Source organism: Harpegnathos saltator, unplaced genomic scaffold (genome assembly GCF_003227715.2).
Source record: "Harpegnathos saltator strain DR-91 unplaced genomic scaffold, Hsal_v8.6 scaffold71, whole genome shotgun sequence".
In the NCBI taxonomy this organism is placed as follows: Eukaryota; Metazoa; Arthropoda; class Insecta; order Hymenoptera; family Formicidae; genus Harpegnathos; species Harpegnathos saltator.
In genome coordinates, this window is record NW_020230549.1 from 252,292 (window position 1) to 272,313 (window position 20,022).

General features: G+C 44.9%; 2 protein-coding genes across 3 annotated transcripts; one reads left to right on the forward strand and one right to left on the reverse strand.

Annotated features, from left to right (window-relative positions):
* Positions 1–6,891: 6,891 nt before the first annotated feature.
* On the forward strand, positions 6,892–9,572 carry Ipp (inositol polyphosphate 1-phosphatase). Its single transcript, XM_011153573.3, has 5 exons — positions 6,892–7,014; positions 7,564–7,780; positions 7,870–8,140; positions 8,416–8,584; positions 8,748–9,572. The coding sequence occupies exons 2-5, from the start codon at positions 7,568–7,570 to the stop codon at positions 9,199–9,201; spliced, it is 1,107 nt and encodes a 368-aa protein (XP_011151875.1). The 5' UTR covers positions 6,892–7,014; positions 7,564–7,567; the 3' UTR covers positions 9,202–9,572.
* On the reverse strand, positions 9,557–19,957 carry LOC105190685 (uncharacterized). 2 transcript variants are annotated; one of them, XM_025305757.1, is made up of 3 exons: positions 19,939–19,957; positions 10,185–10,419; positions 9,557–10,010 (listed from the first exon to the last, which is right to left on the reverse strand). In XM_025305757.1, exons 2-3 carry the CDS (start codon positions 10,407–10,409, stop codon positions 9,699–9,701), a joined length of 537 nt encoding a protein of 178 aa, XP_025161542.1. In that variant the 5' UTR covers positions 10,410–10,419; positions 19,939–19,957; the 3' UTR covers positions 9,557–9,698. The 2 variants fall into 2 exon arrangements, with proteins under 2 accessions (XP_025161542.1, XP_025161541.1); XM_025305756.1 differs by lacking the exon at positions 19,939–19,957 and adding an exon at positions 19,424–19,564.
* Between the last annotated feature and the right edge of the window lie 65 nt (positions 19,958–20,022).

A 20,022-nucleotide genomic window follows, 5' to 3' on the forward strand; every position in this document is an offset into this window, starting at 1 on the left:
AACGAATGCAATTAAATGTTATTTATCATCATTGAATATTAGATGAAAAGTAGAAGAATTATTGTCCGCAACGGATAATCTAACGTTTAATAAGAACGAGATAACATTCGCATGAGATGAAATTCCACTCTTTAACGTTACCATGACCTTTAATTATTCTCCGAAAACAGCGTCACAACAACTTTAACACTCTGTACAATTAGTTGTTAACACATTTTCTAATCTAACACATTCCTCTTTAATTAACACAAAGCTAATAAATATCCGATGCTTCGACAGAGTAATTTTTTTTATTTTCAATAATCAATAAATAGTAAATCAATGTCGCGTACAGTTGAAAGGCCTCCTCGCATTCCCCTCGTCGTTCTGGAACCTTCGAGAAAAGAAGAGACCAAAGCCCAAGGGCAAGTATCTCTTGCTTCAACCGCCGCCGAGGCCCGCAATACTTACATCGCGCCGATTGTGTTGATCGGCTAGCGAGCGACGACACTTTTTGCCCTTCGTATTAATACTCGCGCGCCTCGACCTTATTCCATCAGCAGCAACCGTGCGCGACGCGCTCGTCATTTCCGTCTCGTGTAGTTGAAAGAAATGTATCTCGTCGGTCCTCGAGATACTCACTCGGCATCATGTCGGCATCGCGTTGATTAACCGCACGGTCGAATCGCGAGTATCGGCATTAGAAGCGTGAGCGAGTGAAATCCGAAGGACTCCAGCAGCCGGGAAGCAGGACGCCGGCAGCGATACGTCACGTTTCCAGGTATATGGAATCATTTATTATGCGAGAGGTCTCCGATAACGAGAGCGGACGTTTGACGAATTTTCCGGGAATAAGAAGTCGGAATTTCGCGCTCGGCATTCACGATCCGTCATCATCCGACTAGTAATCATGACTTTATGAATCTGCAATTACTCTCGTCAATCTCTGTCTGTCTATCTATTTATTGCGTTGTTGTATACAAGAGATGTTGATCCAGACAGAGACGGATAACGGTCCATGAGCACGGATCTCTAATTCATCTTGTTCTCAATCAAACATTCTGAATAATTCCCAACTGTATGAGTATATCGGTCATATCGAGTATATTGTATAGAATATTCAACGTCATACCGCTTCTTAGACTGCGACCTTTTTTGTATTCGGTCAGCGCTTCTTTCAAGTCTGTTTACTCTCGTTACGGGATCTAAATTTAAATGTCCATTCGTAAAAGAGTACTTTCGAGAGCACACAACTGTTGTCTCCGCTCCTTGTTGTCATTTTTTTCGTCAGCTCTTTCAAGAGCTCCAAGTCTTATCTAGACTTTCAATGTCAATGAAGCAAAAAAAACCGTAGCGAATATTCTCCACTCATCCCGACCAAACATTTTTTCTTTACCGCAGCTTACCAACCAAGAACGCTAAATTTTTGTTCCAGACATTGCAGGAAGCAAGTCCGGCGAACGCGGATGCCGCACTGGAGGATCCGGTTCGGGTAGAGCAGGGTCAGCCAGAAGGTAAAGTTACAAGTTTCTATGTTCATCTCTTTACAATCTTTGCCTTTGCAACTTGTTCCTCATCAGCTCTCTTGAAAGCTTTATGTCTCATTTAAATGTCCAATGTTGGAACAAAAATGTAAAGATAAAAATCCCATATCAAAATATTTCCGTATTTTCGATTTGTCTCGATCAATGATATTCTCTCTCTACCGCAGATTATCAATTGGGAAAACTACTTTTCTGTTTCAGTTGTTGCGGAGAGCACAACAATCCGGCAGATGCGGATGCCGTACCGGAGGATCCGGTTTGAGCCAAGCAGAGTCGGTCGGAAGGTAAAGTTTACAAGTTTCCTACACATCTGTGTTCTCAACCCTTTACGATCTTTGCAACTTTTCCTCATCAGCTCTCTTGAAAGCTACGTCTCATTTAAATTTTCAATGTTGGAACAAAAATATAAAAATAAAAATTCCGTATCAAAATATTTCCGTATTTTCGATTCGTCCCGATCAAAGATATTCTCTCTCTATCGCAGGTTATCCGACCGGCTCTGACTGCAAGTCATTTCGGTGAGTAAATACAAAATGAAAAGAGAAACAAAATTCTGCATGACGGGACTAAATAAAATATCGTTCGAGTCAATGCGAATTGCAAATAGATTCTTGCATGTTGGGATTTTGCATGTGTATGTTTGTGACGTTGAATAAAATACATTGCTCGAAACAATCAGGGGATTACTTGATCGATAGCCTGCATTACATATGAGATTTAAAATACCAAATGATTCTCTTTTGATGTTCAGTTATCTGAATAAGAGATATTCATATCTACAAACGCGATATGGTCAGCTGCTTTATTTTCATTTTTCAAGCGGGCCGCAGAATTATTTAACGACAATTATTTGACAATATTCAATTGTCCGTGTAAAATATATTCATACGCATAAATGCCGATACCGTTGGCTACTTTTCTTTTATTTCCAAAACAGGCTGTAGAATTATTTGGCAATATTGTCCATTCATCACGATCCCTATTGTCTCGAGTAGCGTATAATGCGCGCAGAAATTGCGCCAGCGCACGCCGAGCTTGAGGTATCCTCACACGCGTGCCTTTGAATATCGCGACCGTGGTTATCAATATACGCGTTTTTACCCGCGCTGCTAACAAAGAAAGCTTAAATTCTCATTTCGCCAAAGTATCGCGAACGTAAGCTTCGTCGTGACGGAACTATCATGCGTGAAAACTTTGCCCCGCTTTTTCTCTCTCTTTGCGCTCCCTCGGAGTGACCGGTTTCTGATTGTCTAATCTTTCCTCGCATGCATTCGCGAATATCCTCGTAGATATCGATACTCCCGCATTTTCGCGACTTTTCAGGCGCGATCGCGGAAAGCGCCGTAAAAATCCGTTGGGCGAGTCGATAAATTTTCACACGGTTATTGCTCCTCGCCGATTGAGTTTATAGAGTCCGTTTTGCAGCGCGTAAAAATTTTCCACCGATGTCGATGTAAAACGTTCGTTAATTGACGCATATATCGCCGCTCTAATATAGGTATCGACCGCGTCGCGGAAGTGTGGCGAAAGTGTAGCAATCAACGTGGGACGCGCTGCAAGATGAATGCTGCGCGACATGGAGAACGGCAGCGGACATGGGTGTACATTGGTGGATCTGGTTGAATGCAACGGGACATCATCAATATCATCATTGGTGAGCGTTTGGCTCATTGCTCGCAGAGAACTCTTTTATTATTACATTGTGCATGCCGCAAATTTGCATTGACTTTTGTAACGAAAAATATATTTCATGAATTATTGCCATATATTATGGCCATATATTATTGCCATATATTGTTACCATATATTGTTGCCGTATATTGTTGCCATATATTATTGCCACACATTGCCATGTATTATCGCCATATATTATGGCCTCTTGAAATCGCGCGAACAATCGAGAAAACTGAATTTGCCGATAATCGCAAAGGCGCGCGGCAGACGTTACGGGTATCAGCAGCCCGTCTCAGGGCTGCCCGATAACAATGCTGTTGCTGCAATTTAACTTTAAATCACAGCGGCCTCCAGTCGCAGGAAACTTTCTATCGCGCACTAACCCCTCGAGCTGAATGTTCCCGAAGAAGTGCTCTTGACATAAACGCTGATTATAAGCGAACTTGCCTCGTCAGGGCCTCGTCGCGGTATCGTTGTCGCGGAAAATAAGGAAGAAAAGAGTTAAACATCCGCACCGTTGTGAAAAGAAGGGCGCTGGCGTCCCTTCTCGAGTAAAATGTTAAGCCCTTGCGAACACGAGTTAAATTTCACCGCGGCTACGAATGTCCCCTGACTAGTTTCTTCACGGAAATTGAATCTTCATAACTCGCGTTTGATCGTGCGTTGAGACTCTATCGAGGGTAGAAAATTGAAGCGGGAGTTGATGATATAAGCGTGACAAAGTAGTCGCGCATTTTATGATCGCTCTTTAAAATAGGGGCGCTTCTTTCGTCGGTGATAAAGACGAGAAGAAATCAAAGCCTGCTGCCGGTGAGGTCGTAAAAACCGCATGGATTTTCCTTCCGCAGCCGCTCTCGCGGCTGTTTAATCCGCATTACGATCATTTTTGCGGATAAGTATGAGGAAAGTGACATCCGCGGAGAAATGTCCCGAGACGTGCCTACGAAAAATGTTGCATGTGGAGAATACTCAGCGCACGTACCATCTTGAAATTAAATACCGCGAAGGAAACAATTCTCGTTCCTCCAACTTGCGCTTTACAAGTTTCGGGATCCGTGAAAATTTCAAGATCAGATACTGCTTGTTTGAGAGAGGTTTCTAGACATTCTCTGTGAGAACCTGAAGAGCGAGTATCGATTTTTTTCGAAAGGTTCAAGATGCAAATCCAAATGTGTTATTTATACACATACGAGCGTGCGATTGGCTGAAGCTTTTTTCGGGGGCGAGTTTTGTCGTATCAAATCTCGCAAGAATCGTGTGAAGAAAGCTTGAGCTAATTACACGCTCACGCGTGCGAAAACAACACACTCGAATTTGCAGCGACGACATTGCGGTGATATTTAGCGAGTACTACCTTGAAATTTCCGATTAAATTGTATTTCTCGTCAGCCGTCGTTCTGTCGCCTAGCCCCGTCTCTTTCGCCCGAGTGTTTCACCAGCTTACTTGTGTTTTACTTCTCCGACGGCTTGTCCTTCTTCTTCTTCTTCTTCTTCTTGTACGCTGGCAACTGTCGTTAGATCATGTGGGCCGCTCTTGGCTCAAGCAGCTTCGTTGCTTTTCCGATACCATCTCAGCGCGTGCTCATTCATTACATTTCTGTAATTAATAGCTCGGTTGTTGCGTACATCGCAAAATGGTATGGAAATTTTATATTTATCTTAATCCGTTCTATGTTTTCGTGAATTCCTAGGAGCGAGGAATTTGTGAAACACTCTGTACATGTGTCTCCGATTGCAATTTTAGTATTATTTCAACTTCGAATTATTAACTTAAGGAATGCCAACGTGTGTATATATATTTATAAAATAAAAATTATTCTAAATTTTCTCACATCTCGTAATCCTAAAAGACATACACATATACATATTCGACCTGTTTTCTGTATTAATAGTCTTTGATATCTTCCGATATGTACATACATATTTTGAAATATTTTCTTTGGATATTATATCAAACGGATTTTGCGTGTCACGTAATATCCTTCGGACTATACGGACATTATTATTTTGATCATTTTGATTTCTTTGATATTCATTAAGAATTATCCAGAACGCAACTGCCATGTTGAATGACTCAATTGTCATGTGAAATGTTTCGATTTTCATAAATTCATATAAAATTTTTCATTTTTCACTAATTCAAAGAAGTTTTCACTTTTCACTTCAGTTCACGCTAAGGAAAAAATTCATGATCGCTGCCCTGAGCAGCTGCAACGCTTCTCCAATCATTTATGTCGGCGCGCTCCTACTCCTCAGATTTCTGTCATTAATAACTCGATAAGTATTGCGAATCTCGCAAAACGGTATAGGACTTTTATGTTTGTCTCAACCCAATCTACCCTCGCCAACGCTTCGGATTGGCAGCTAATTATCGGACACTTCGTATGATCTTCATGATATTAATCATACACAATGTCAATTCTTCTTTTTTTTTGCACATGTTAACATGTTAATTCATGTTATAAACGCGTAACAATGTGCGAGACCGTGCTTGTCAAGTATGTTATTATGGTTGTAGCACGGACATAAACCGCCTGAAAATGGATGTAGCGCGGACTGCCATTACATGCAGGTTTTACCGCCGAAACCTGAAAGTGGATGTAGCATCGTAGTTCTCCTCTCAAAATGGATGCAGATGGCGGCCTTTTTCAGTGTGGATAGTCGGTGTCGCCGAGAACGCCGTGTTGGCCGCTCTCACGTTCCTCTCAGGGGCTGTATTCCGTACCCTGCATATCGACAGTTGTCGGTGTCGTTAGCGGCATTGCGCAGATTTTTCATATAACAAAAAAGCTGTGCAATACTGCTAACGACACCGACAACTATCGGTACGCGAGTACGGAATACAGCCCCTGTGGTGCGATTCTGTAACTCGTTATTGGAGTTAACGACACTTTCATTATCATTGCGCAGCTTTTGTATACCGCAGAAAAGCTGCGCAACGATAACGAAAGCGTTGTTAACTCCAATAACGAGTTACAGAATCCAGCTGTCTGGTTCCATTGGACTAGAGCATAAGTAATAAGCGCATTTTGCGCATTTTGGCGATGCAAACATCGAAGAGAAAATTCATTCGCTTATATATCCTTCTTTGTAGAAGACAGTGGCTGCATTCAGCAGACTCAACAGTTGGACAACATTACTAGATTTTCCACTGAATCTCGCTCCTGATTGGTAAATACTTCTGGGTCTATGAAAAATCTAAAAGAATACTCCAATCACAGACAATAATCACTAAGCGCTCTCTGATCACTTTGTTCTACTGTACAACGCGTGTACAACGCGGCCAATGTTCGGTATTGGAAATCTTGTTATCGTGATCTTGAAATGAGATTTTAATTGAATGAGGCCTGAGAATTTTACAATAATCGCATTTGCATGCATATATATAAGTAGCGTTTCGAAGAGCGCGGCGCGAACGATAGGCAAAGTTCCGAGATTGAAATCGGAGATTTTGTACAGCGAAACGTGATTCTCGATGATTCTCCGCGTATTTTTGACGTAAAATGAAAAATGTTTTTCCCTGTGTCACTACCGTCCGCGAGAGGTCTCCGCGATCTCTCCTGCCGGTCCTCATGAATCGTCATTTAATATTTAAATGAGCCGCGAATTTCAATAAATCAGCGCGCGGCTGCGCGCGATGCGCCGTTTTGATACAGCTTCGACATCCTTGTCACTGCGCAAGTATGATGTATTTCGATTAACGTACGTATATACGTCCGCTCACACACGCGCGTCAGAGGGGAAATAATCGCGGTGGTGTGTTTATCTTGTGTGTAAACTTATCTTTTCGTGCGTGTCCGCTTGTACATTCAGCGAGGTAAGTTGTATACGAACGTCGGACAATTTTGTTTTATTTTATCGGCATTTTCTGACAGTGCCTAAGATATCTCTTCTATTTTACGCTTAAACTTTTTTAAACCTACGGATATTCACCAAAGAAAAAAAATATAATATTACGCACCTGCGCCATATTTTAGCCAAAGGTTGAAATAATAAATCTGAAATCTGCATATTGTCTGCTTTTCTCCTTCATAATACTTCATTATTTTATGATGGAATCTAGTTATTAATATTTCCTCAGGGATAATGATGTTACTTTAATGTGATTATCGACGTTGTTTAATGCGCACGGATGTGCCTATACATGCTATATTTATAGAAAATCAATATCTTTAATTTTTATCCAATAGAGTTTGTAAGGATTCTCTTAACAATAGTTTTTCATGTATCTCGCTAACTCTTTACAAATATATACACAAATGTAACAAGAAGATTAACAAAAATAATTTTATTTTCCTAAGACAAAATTTATCCTAATTATATACAATAAATATTTTATTATAGAAAAAATAAATCTTTATTATAGAAAAATGAAAAACGGTAGCAGATTACTGAAAGTCCTTCTACAAGCTTCAGAAAAGGCGGCAAATATTGCCAGGACATGCCGACAGAAGGAAGCCTTATTTCAATTACTAGTACAAGAAAAATCTTTAGAAGAAAAAAATCCTCGTTTCTTTCAAGATTTCAAAACGTTAGCTGATGTCCTTATTCAAGAAACTATTAGACATGATATAGAAATAGAGGTAAGCATAAATTAGTCTTTGTAAAATATCAATAAGTAATTTTAATTTATTATTTCTCTTGAACTTTTCAACTTTATTATTGTGAATAGTTTCCAGAGTTGGCCAAATTGGTGCAAGGTGAAGAAACCAATGTATTCAGCAATACCCTGGGAGAATCAATCGTGGTTGAAGTTTGTTCATCTAGTGAAGAGACAACGCAATTGCTGACTAAAGTTATGGGCAATGATGTTGTGGCGGCAGAATTTCTTGCTGCTGAAGTCCATAAGGACATTCAGTTGTCAGACGTGCCAATCACACTAGAGATCCCTGCTGAATTTGACATCAATGAGGATGATCTTGGTATTTGGATAGATCCTATTGGTAAATAAGCAAATATATAATAGAAACATTAATTTCAGATTGTGTATGCATATATATATTTGATTGATATTTAGTAGATTTACATTAATTCAGGGCAAGAGTGAAAATGAGCAAAAGTATTTTGGACAATATTATGGTAAAGCTATGTCTCTTGCCTCTCTATCCTAATTGGTCCTAATTGGTCTGTAAACTGAGACACAACGCTTGTAAGAATCTCTGTTTGTTTCGTAGTCTGATAATACATACCTGTGGAGCAATACGTGGCACTTTTGTAGATTCAACGGCAGATTACATTAATGCAACGGAGACAGTGGACGAAGAGACCGGCTTGCATTTAAGTGGATTACGTTGCGTTACTGTACTTATCGGGGTGTATAAGAAAAGTACAGGAGTACCAGTTTTGGGTGTAGTCAATCAACCTTTCTGCACCAACATAGACTCGCAGTAAGTAGAATAAAATAATAGACAACTATTTTTATTCGTGATCAATAGCTATTTATTTTTAATACTGCAAAAATGTGTAATATAATGTGTTGAACTCCTACTTTCCATTTTATCAACATTTATGACAACAATCGTTCGATTACAATATTGTATTATTGAATAGATGGTCAGGAAAATGTTACTGGGGTTTTCTGGAGTGTGGCGTTGGTAAGACTTCTATAAGTGAGGCCTGCAATGCTGATAAGATCATCCTACTTAGCCGCTTCGAAGATACGGACGTAAAGTCGAAGTTGTTGAGCAGCGGGTTCAGATTGGTTGAAGCAACTGGAGCAGGCTACAAAATACTGAGCGTGGCTCTTGGACAAGCTGCTGCTTACATTTTATCAAAGAGTTCTACTTATAAATGGGACACATGTGGACCACAAGCTCTCCTGTCATCAATAGGTGGAGGCATCATCGAGTTCAAAGAATTTGTCATACGTCCAAACTCTGAAAATCTAAGTCTGAACTACCTACCTGTTGGCACGAATTTTTCCAACAGCAGAGGCCTGATTGCATATAGAGATCCTCAGATCTTGGAAACTTTCAAGTGTATTCTATGTAGAACAGCTAATTAAAATAAACGTTTATGTCCAAGTCGTATAACGATAAAGTCTGACGTTCTAAAGATCTTTTTGATGATTGTACGATCAAATCTTGAATTGCAGAGTCCATAAATTTTACACGGGAAAGTTCCAAATGATGGTCCTCCGAAATTTATTCTACTTTTACCGTATTCAATTCGGCTGTACAAAATGATTATAACACTCGACAAGTGAAGCACACTTGTTATAACATTATAACACTCGACAAGCATTCGACAAGTGAATTAATATGGTAATATTTATCGATCAGGCGGAATGGATTTATATATTACTTGCTAATCGATGTAGCTAATGATTAATTGTGATATATTAAATGTGACTCCAAATATAGATTATTCAATGTACGTACGTAACTACGTAGGTATTGTCATTTTTATTACAGTTTATGTAAATATTTATCTTTATTACATTTTATATTTATGTAAATGTTTTTCTTTCGCACGTTTGTATAGATTTCCTCCACACACTCTTTAAGAGCTGTCTTTTCCGAATCTGATATCGATTTGTCCTTCGCCACCGTGGTATTGCGGTGTCGTCGTCATCGTTGTCGTGGGTTGATTATTGTTATTATTATTATTTGTTCCCGGAGATGTGTTGGGCAATGGCGTTTGGTTATCTTCGATCTCTCCATTGTTACCACGTGCAGTGTCTTGAACAATAATAATCGGTCGAGTCCAATAAGACCCATCTTGCCTGTGTCTTTGGTGACCCGGTGGAATATTCTGCCATTGCCATGGCTCTCTAGCAGGACTTTGTTGTGTGTTGCTGGTGGCGATAATCATCTACAAAAATAAAACATCTCGTTTCTAGTTTTGTACAAATACACATACACACACACATATATGCTACTTCATAACGCATCTTCAATTCTGCGGATTTTCGATATATCGCCATCACATTCCGCAGGAGTCGATTTCAGATATGAGAGAAGAGATACAAAGTTAATGAGACATTACCATATCGTTCGTCTTCGAGTTTCGGCACACCCATTCCACGTCGGAACCCATTGCAATACTTTGCAGATAGTCCTGCTGCAGCGGAACCGCCCAAAACGGATTACGACCATTGTTTCCTCCTCTTCCATTCCCAAAGCCGGGATTGTTGAAGAAATTCCCCCAATTCTGATAAGCTCTAGCCTCGATGGCTACGAGAATCGAAGCCGCGATCAACAGTAACTTCATTTTTCGTCAGCTGAGAGAAGGATAAAGTATGCAATATTACGAAAATCGCCGATTAAATTAACGCAAGTGCTCGAACAATATACAATTGATTAAGGGGAAACGAGATAGAAACGAACAGAAAATCCGACAGCTAATGACTAAGATATCAACGACACGGTTTCTTATATAAGGAAATTGTCACGCACGATGCTTTGTTCGTAAAACGCCTGACTGAATATGATTAGCACGATTGACCACGGGGCGAGGATTTTGATTTCATAAACAGCGAATTATGTATTCAGCTGGTGTGTGCGCGGTTAGTCTTTTATCTAACAGGTATCTACCTTGATTGAAGATATTATCACTATTCATCAACGTGCGACGACATGCGACTTTTTATCAAATATTCACCCTCGTCGTCATCATCATCGTCGTCGTCACCGTTGTAATACCGGTTTTGAATTTTCAGCAGAATAGATCGCAAAGTTGCGCGGGAATCCCGTCGCCGAGGCGGCCGCTATCATTAAGCATCGAATTACAGGACGCGCGAGACCGGCTGCCGCGAAATTATTGTAATTTATGTCACGGTTCATCGCCGCCGCACGTTCAACGTACGAAAGGTCAATGAATGTCGTCGCGATAGTCGCCGTAGTCGTCTTCCGGAATGTTTTCGAGAAAGTTATCTTCATGCGGCTTATCGCCGATTCGTTATATAAGGCACGGTTAAATCATTTATATTTTAACGAAAGTTTTGCCTTTATTGAATCACGCAATTTCACGATTTCAGGTTTTTCCGAACATGAACCAATTTATGTCGTTATAATTTCCCAGGCAGAAAATACCGAATCACGATGAAAAAATGAATTTTCCTTGTTATTTTAACGTCAGCATGATTTTCTTTCCGGATTCGTAAAATATTCCCAGGAAGAATAGAAAATCATGATGACGTCAAAATAATGAGGAAAACTCATTCTTTCATGATTCGGTTATTTCTTCGTCATTTTAGTGTCACTATAATTTTATTCCATTTTTTTTCTACTTGGGTGTTGTACGTGAAGAATGGAAAGAATCATGAATCAAGCGATATAAAAAGATTACAACGATATAAAAATATAAACGTTTTATTTTACGTGCAAAATTCACAATTACTTATAACACAAAAACCAATGTTCTTTGTAGACAGATAAATTTGGACTTATGAACAATTTTAACAAATCGCTTGCCGTCGAACGAGACATCTTGGAAATATCGACCTTCGTTATTATTTATTGTTTTCAAACAATGATTATGCAGAAGATAGGTGATGACAGATAAATTTTATAGTCGTTACTACTTATTGTCATTTAACTGACTACTTCCGCTGATCGGAAACTTTCGTTCGTTCGTTATAGATATCACATTTTATCGCTACTCTTGTTCCTTCTTTTAGATCATCGCTCCTCATCATGGCCGCTCATTATTGCGTGCCGGTATGCGCAAGTAGGCCGAGTTGTGATGCCACCGGCTAGATGGAACCACCAGAACGAATTACCGTAACATCGAAACCGGTCACGTATCACGGTCGGCGGACCGTCTTTGACAGAGAACTCCTAGTTGTGCTCATATCCGCCCTCGCAGAGATTTTATGAGCATATGGATGATCGATTTCCGCCGTGCTCAGCGGAATTCTGCGTGCCGTTCAGAGACGAAACGTTGGTATGTACATACCAATTGCTCGAAATCGAATTCGAATGATACCCGGACCGAGCGCAAAATACGCGTTTCCCGCGCGATGAGAAACATCCGTTTCACCTACGATTTCACGGAATCATCTGGATTTGTTCATTTCTCCTTATCGCGAACAATACATGCTGAAAACAGCGCGACGCGAGCCGCATTCACAAAATCGCCCGTTCATGTTGGAATCTACGTTTCGTTGTTTCTGCCGTTATCAGCACTATTGTTTTCGTTAATTTTCAGATATCTCTCTCTCTCTCTCTCTCTCTCGCTCTCGCTCTCGCTCTCTCTTCCTCTCGCTACTTCTCGCCGCCGTTCTATTTTTCTTATACGACTTTGGGCAGCGGTCCAATCAACCATGGTCGTGTTTCGCGCTCCGAGTAAAACGAACACAAGGTCTTCAATGAACGAAAACACTCTCGTCCGCAGAAGCGCGCGCTCGCTTAAGTACCGCGTGTGTCTCGCGCTATCGTCTCTCGGATTTTTCGCCGCGCTATCGTAAACTCCTATCGCCGATCCTGATTGCCCCGAGGACGTTCGAGGAAGCTATCGGAGTCGTTCACATTAATTCGATATCCTTTTTTTTCTCCATTTTCTTCCTTCTTTCCTGTTTTCCCTTTCTACTTTGTTTTATTCTCTCTCTCCCCCCCTCTCTCTCTCTCTCTCTTTTGTTTCGACACACGCCGCGCCCGTACACGGGCTTTTAGACTTTAATGCCTCTTATTACTGCGTGTGCGACTATTGCCTTCCTAATGAACGGCGTAATTTATAATGCTCGGCGGCTGCTTTTGTGAGTTTATTGGGCGGGAAAGCGAGGACACTTCAAAGGCCCTCTTATCATTTATGTGTCACACACGTTATTGGAACGGCTATCATCGGGTCAGCCGGCGATCGCGCGGGGCAGGGGGAAGATTTGTAATTCAGTTATGTTCGCGCGTGCAAATATACAATGAAATTCCAATCTCCTGCCTTCTCTACGGACGACGACATGAAACAAGGCAACGATTAACGATGAAATGTACACATTGACGCGATCGATGCGAGAGGAGGAAAAATGACTGAAATATTCAGGTAGCGATATAAGCGATACAACGGAGAAGAAACGATTGAATTATCTTGACAACGAGGACGAATAAAGCGCGTTCTGGCTGAAGGAAACTGAATCTTCGTCTCTGTTTTTAACACCAAATTTGGTTCATAAGAATCGGAAAATCTGTTCTAAAAACTCCGGTCGAGACGCGCTCGGTTCGCTCGGATGTCAATTACAATTACAAAAATTCAGATGTCAGTTCAGATGTCAATTCAATGGATCTTTCCTCCCCGTGTACGATACTTTTGTCATTTAATCCATCAAATGTCAAGTAGTAAAATGCGTGCGCTCGAGGGAAATACGCTCGAGTGTGCACTCGATCCAGCGATTACATTGTTCCAAGCGATTCTCTCGTCGAATAGCGGACAATCGGTTCGACCTCTCGTCTCGGCGCGACTTTTTCTCAATACGGAATAATTGACGCGTTTCTTTCCCCCGCAATCAGCGATCCCACGAAATGCGCGTCGTTACATACACGTGTACACACCGAAAGGGGACCGCGGACGTTAAAGCGTCCCTACACACGTTGTGACGGGCCGCATGTCCGTCGCGATCAGGGACAGACCGCCCGACAGACAGACGCGCGGAGAGACAGAGAGATAGACAGACAGCTGGGGAAAGAGGAAGAGAGAGAGAGAGAGAGAGAGAGAGAGAGAGAGAGAGAGAGAGAGAGAGAGAGAGAGAGAGAGAGAGAGAGAGAGAGAGAGACAGACAGACGGAGCGAAAGAGAACGAGGCGGAGTTCACGAGCGGTCGTGTTCGAAATCGAGATACGTCCGCGACGAGGACGGAGGTGGTAGGTAGGTAGGTAGATAGGTAGGTAGGTGGGTAGGAATTTTAGTTGTAATGCGGACCACACACACACACACAAACACACATACATACATACATACATACAGAGAGAGCATTATTTATTAATAGCAAACCCAACGGCGTGTGTATGTACCGCCGCGGCACGAGGGAGTGGCAGAGCGCCATGCTAGAGCGAGCGCAACAGCACGATGAATCGTAGAACGGATCTCTTCGTGTCTTCCCGCTCGCCCTCCCCGCCCTCCCACCCGATTCGCGCCCCTCCGCCGGCGGGAACAGCTCGCCGTCTCTCTTCTTTCCGTCTTCTCTCTCCGTCTCTCTCTCTCTCTCGCTCTCTCTCGCTCTCTCCTAGTCCTGCCTGCAGCTCTGCCATCCTCCTTGCGATCCCTTCGCCCTTCTCATTCTCCTTCTACCGCGCGGCATGTCGTGCTTTCTCTCTTCTTTCCGCTCCGTGTCCTTGTCGCTCCCGTGCGCGCTCTCTCGTCCCTCAATCGTCCGTTCGCTCGTTCTCCTCTCTCTGTCTCTGTTTGTTTCTCTCTCTGTCTCTCTCTCTCTCTCTCTCTCTTTCTCTCTCTCCCACCCATTATCAGGGGAACGCGCGGTCGCCGCTCTCGCTCGCACGGCCGCGGGACCGCTCGCCGTTGTAGTGGAGAGTGGACGGACGCTTTGTCGGCGCCCGCGGCCGAGATCAAACGCACCGACCGCTTCCTCCTTTCCCCCCCGCGCAGTAACCCAACCGTGGCTCTACCGTTCGTTCCTCCGCCCCGGTCTCACCGACGTAGTTTCGCTCGCTCGTTCTCTGTCTTCCTCTCCTCGTCGGTATCGTCCGAGCGGCGAGCGGCGTCGAGAGCAGTCCGGTAAAACCGATCGACGCCAGCCGGTCGACGGGCCCTCGTAGTCCCTCTTGCTGCGCTCGCGGCAAAACCGTATTATAGCCTTCTCCGTATCCTGTCCCGCGTCTCGTCGGGGGCCTCCATGCACCTCGCGGCGATTGTGCGAGAGACCGCGACACGGTCCTCTGGTCCCCTTGTACCCCGTCGTCGCGGACGACTCATGTCGTGTATCTGTCTTCTCTCTCTCTCTCTCTCTCTCTCTCTCTCTCTCTCTCTCTCTCTTCTTTTCCTCTATAATATTTACCTCGCGCTTTTAACGTCGTTACTATCTAATCGATCGACGAGAGCCCGAGAGCCGATCGACCGGTCGGAGACTTCGCGCGGAGATGAACTTCGTTCGCAGCTCGGCGAGCGTTCAATCAGCAACGCTGACCTCGCGCGGCGTGCTGTGTCGCCACCTTTTCATTCTGGAATTAGACTTTTCTCTCTTTTTGCTCGCTCGCGACGCGACGCGACGGAGACGCGTGGATCACCTTGGGGAGATCGAACTCGCCGGCGAGTACTACAATCGATCTCTACGTGTATACTTATTTACGGGACTGCCGACGATTCGAGATCTGTGCGAGATGCGCGCAGGTGACTATCGGCGCGATCGCCTAACGCTCACAGCTCAAGAACCGGCCGAAAGAGAGAGAGAGAGAGAGAGAGAGAGAGAGAGAGAGAGAGAGAGAGAGAGAGAGAGAGAGAGAGAGAGAGAGAGAGAGAGAGAGAGAGAGAGAGAGAGAGCAGCGATTGAGTTCTCGCCGGTGGCAAGATGCGCATCTGGAAATAGTTTATTATTAATAGATGACTCGATTTCACGAGGAGAGACAGAGCGAGGAGCAGGGACAGACAGCGAAAGAGAGAGAGAAAAGGGGAGGAAGGGGGAGAGAGAGAGGGAGAGAGAGAGAGAGTGCTGCCGACGTTATTCTGAGGTTAGTCTGTACCGCGTTTTTGAGCCGCGCGTTTTATTCCCCTTACTGCCAAACGCGCGCGCGGGGCTTTCCTCCGTCCCCCCTTCACCCTTCCCTCCTTAGCGCACCAGCGAGCCGCCACCCTCTTCCCTCCGAATCCCTCGCAACCCCTGCTGGCCGGCCGCTGTTTCCCTTTTGCCTCTGTCCTCCTCCTCCTCCTCTTTTCCCCCCTGCCCTCCTGCCGCTGCCGCCGCCGTCGTCGCCGCTGTTGCCGCTCTCCCCCCTCCTCCGTTCCCCTGCCGCCTCTTAAAAACGAGACTTGCCGCCGACTTTCCGACAAAGGAATAAAGAAAAGAAACAACTAGAGCCTCGCTACGCGGCCTGAGGATGGCACGGCAAACCGTAGCGCGCAACGCGGCACTGCACAGCATAGCGCGCTGCACAGCGCAGCGCAAACGAGCGCAGCGCGGGGCGGTGCGGCGCAAACACAGCACTGCGCAGCGCAGCGCAGCGCAGCGCAGCACGGTGCGGCACGTTGGGGAGAGAGAGCCTTTCTGTGTAGGGAGCGCGAGGGGGATGCTTCGGGCCGGTCGGCCGCTCAATGGCGTCGTCGTCCGGGGCCCGTCGTCTGAAATAGAAAATCCCGAGCGGTGGAGTACGTTGCGCGTATTCTCTCGTTCAGCTCTCGGAATTACACAGCCCTCGTCATCCATTCGTCTCTTCATCTTCGGGACCGGGACCCGTTGTTTCGTGCCGATCGATCCGTTCGTCGATCCTCGGTAACTTCGTAGATGTCGCCCTGACGCTCGCGAAGGGATCGGTAATTTTTCGACCCGAAGGGAAATGTTCGCCGGAGAGGAAGACGGCGGCTGAACATTTCAATGGGAACGCTAAGACGAATCGTCCGGTCGAGAGATTGATTTGACATTGGGATTATTTCGTCATTATGTTGGGAAAGTCGAAGGGGATCCGGCGTGCGCGCGCGCGCGGGGAGCAACGTGGAACAATAGAGGTGTCGATGAATCGCGACGCGCAATATTTAATTTCGCGCTGCGGCGCGGTATTCACAACGCTCGCACGCACGCGCGCGCCGAACGTTACGCACAAAAGCTCGTCGTTTTTGTTTCGGGGCTAATTGTTTCTCTTCTCTTTTTATTTTCGATCGAGCGTGACGCTAACAGTAGCATAGCGCTGTCCGGTGGTGGTGGGAGTTACAGGGGTGTAACGCGTGGCCGGCCGAAGTCGGCCGCGCGGCGTGGCGCGGCGCGACCTCGATGAGCGACGGAGCGACGGTGACGCCTATGTTTCTTCTGAAACACCGCTAGGAGATAATAGCGTGCGGGTACAGTCCCCAAAAGGAATATTTCCGATTTGACACACGGCCTTCCGAGTATTGCGCAGCGCTTCGGCGGCCGCGAATCGACGTAAGTGAAAAATATCTCGACGGAGGGAACGACGAAATCGGAGCACTTTTCAGCAATTTGCTTCTCCCTCGCCGCGTCCCCTCCGCCAGTCGCTCTCTGACTGTCCCTTCCTCCCTTCATCCCTTCCCCGTCGTATCAGACTCGTGATTCATTGAGGCGTCGAAACAACAGAACCACGTGTTTGTGAACGATGACACGCGTGCCGTACGAGGCGATTTCAATGGCAAGGCTGTCTATATATTCCGGAAATAAAGTGGGACGGAAGTTCCTCTTAATAATGGCCGCCCGCGAAATTAGGTTTCGCCGCCGTAATCTCGCCCGCGCGCATAACCTTTACAGCGCGCAGGCCGGACGTTTTATTTATCGCGCGAGTATTCGGGGATGGTACATGAAGGGTGGTCGAAAGTGATCGATTATCGACGTTAGTTGAGTTATCAACAAAAGTAAGTACCGCGGTTAAATTCTGGTGATCACTATAATCCAGGTAGCAATTTTGTGATCCCAACGGATAGTGTGATATTTTACGTCACTGTCACGGAAGGTCTCTCTCTCTCTCTCTCTCCCTCTCTCTCTCTCTCTCTCCCCCCCTCTCTCTCTCTCTCCCTCTCTCTCTCTCTCCTTCCCTTTAACTTCATTTTGTATCGCTTATCTATTCCACGCGTATTACACACGGATTGACATCAATTTCATCGGGCGGAGGAATTTCTAGAAATAAAAATTTAGAAACGTACGACGTTAGCAACCTTCAACATCCTGCCCAGCGGGGCGTCATCGCATATTCGCTGAAAAACGACGATGTCAAAGATCAGAGGAAACGCGTTAGACAAGAGGACGCTTATTGAGCGTTCAGCATTATGTACGAGCGACGCGAGCAAAGTTCTGCGGAACGAATTCAATTTATCATTCAATTTGACAACTTTAATATGTGCGCACGCATACGCATTGCGCGAGATCGTTGCGCCCCGAGAAGAACAAAAATAATCACGATGACGTCGAAACGACGACGAAAAAACAACTGCAAGAAACTCTTTTTATGCAATCATGATTCGATCATTTTCTCGTCATTTTGATGTAATCGTGTTCTTTTTTGTTCCATCTGGGACATTGTTCGCGCAACTGTCGCGTACTCATCAGTGGACTCTTTCTCTTTTCCTCTCTCTCTCTCTCTCTCTCTCTCTCTCTCTCTCTCTCTCTCTCTCTCTCTCTCTCTCTCTCTCTCTCTCTCTCTCTCTCTTCCTCTTTCGCTCTTGTTCTCTCTCTTTTGGGGTCGAAATTCACGTTAATGTGTCAGTTCGAGATCGACGGTGCCAGGCATTGTTAGCGTTGTGTCTCTTGCCGCATGGAAACTCGGGAGTAACCACGCGCGGCTAATCCTTCCCTGATATTAAGCCCGTTTCACACGGCCTGCATAATTCCGCGACATGCGACGCGAGCAGTATCGTTGCTCCTAGAGACGCCGCTTTCGATCACGATCGAAAAAGTTGTTTCGCAAAAATTTGCCGAACTTGAATCGCAAAGCGCCATTTGTCTCAGTCTGCGCATGCTCGACTGCATTTTAAACCACCTGTACCGCGTCTACACTTTCGACACTCGACAGTTTCCCCCGTCGAAACGGAACATCCCTCTTGTTTCTCGTGTAACTTAAGACGGATCAGACGAGTAAGATCGTATTCCTCCCAACATTTTGCGCATTGTAGGAGATTCGTTTTCCATTGTCGAGCTGCCCCTACAGTAGTTTTCCTTTCCTCTCTTTTCCAAATCTCAACCGTTTATTTATCTCTTTTATGCCCGTTTCTATCAAGTCGACTTCAATCAAGCTTCAATTCGAATGCAAATCTTGACCCGAAGAGTTTGAAGCTAAGCTCAAGTTAAGGATGACTTTTACCAAATTCCGATTAAACTAATTTAAGCTAATGAACGATTGACCAATAAAATTGCTGCAATAGAAATTTCTGAAAGAAGGAGGAAAGTTTTGCTTCCGTACCAATAAAAATCAGTTTCACTTTTCACATTTGCAACTCGGCCTGCTGAGTTAACCGTCCGGCCAGTTTAACCGGAATTAGCTAAAAATCACCCTTAAGGGTCGGAAGTTGTTTCAACTTCTTGGTAAATTAACCGATAGTTAAATCATACGTTTGTCTTTGGTTTTCCTTCAACTTAGACAAAGACAGACATATGATTTAATCTTATCAATATCTAAGTTAACTCACCAAGGAGTTGGAACAACCCGCCCCAAGTCCCGAAAATGTACACCAGGTCAGCGAGGACGGACTCAGGGTCTACGAGGATCGCGTAATCCGGGGACTCGCGAATTCTCGGCCGTGCGAATCGGGCTTTGCGCGTTGTTTTTCGGAGGAGCGGGCTCACTCGTTCTCCGGCGAGCGCGAGCGCGGCTACGTGTTGGAGAAAGAGAAAATAGCGAGGACGGTAGGGGAGAGAGCAGAAAGAGAGAGAGAGAGAGAGAGAGAGAGAGAGAGAGAGAGAGAGGGAGGAGGGAGGGAGGGAGGGAGGGAGGGAGGGAGGGAGGGAGAGAGCGAGAGAGAGGGGGAGGGAGAGAGAGGGGGAGGGAGAGAGAGGGGGGGAGAGAGAGAGAGAGAGAGAGAGAGAGAGAGAGAGAGAGAGAGAGAGAGAGAGAGAGAGAGAGAGAGAGAGAGAGAGAGAGAGAGAGAGAGAGAGAGAGAGAGAGAGAGAGAGGACGCGGAGGTTGGCGAGTCGCGTCTCCTACCTTCGGGGATCCGCGTACCCTCGGCTCGGCACTGGGTAACGCACCGAGCCGAGCCGAACCGACTCGGCTCGGCACACCGCGTGT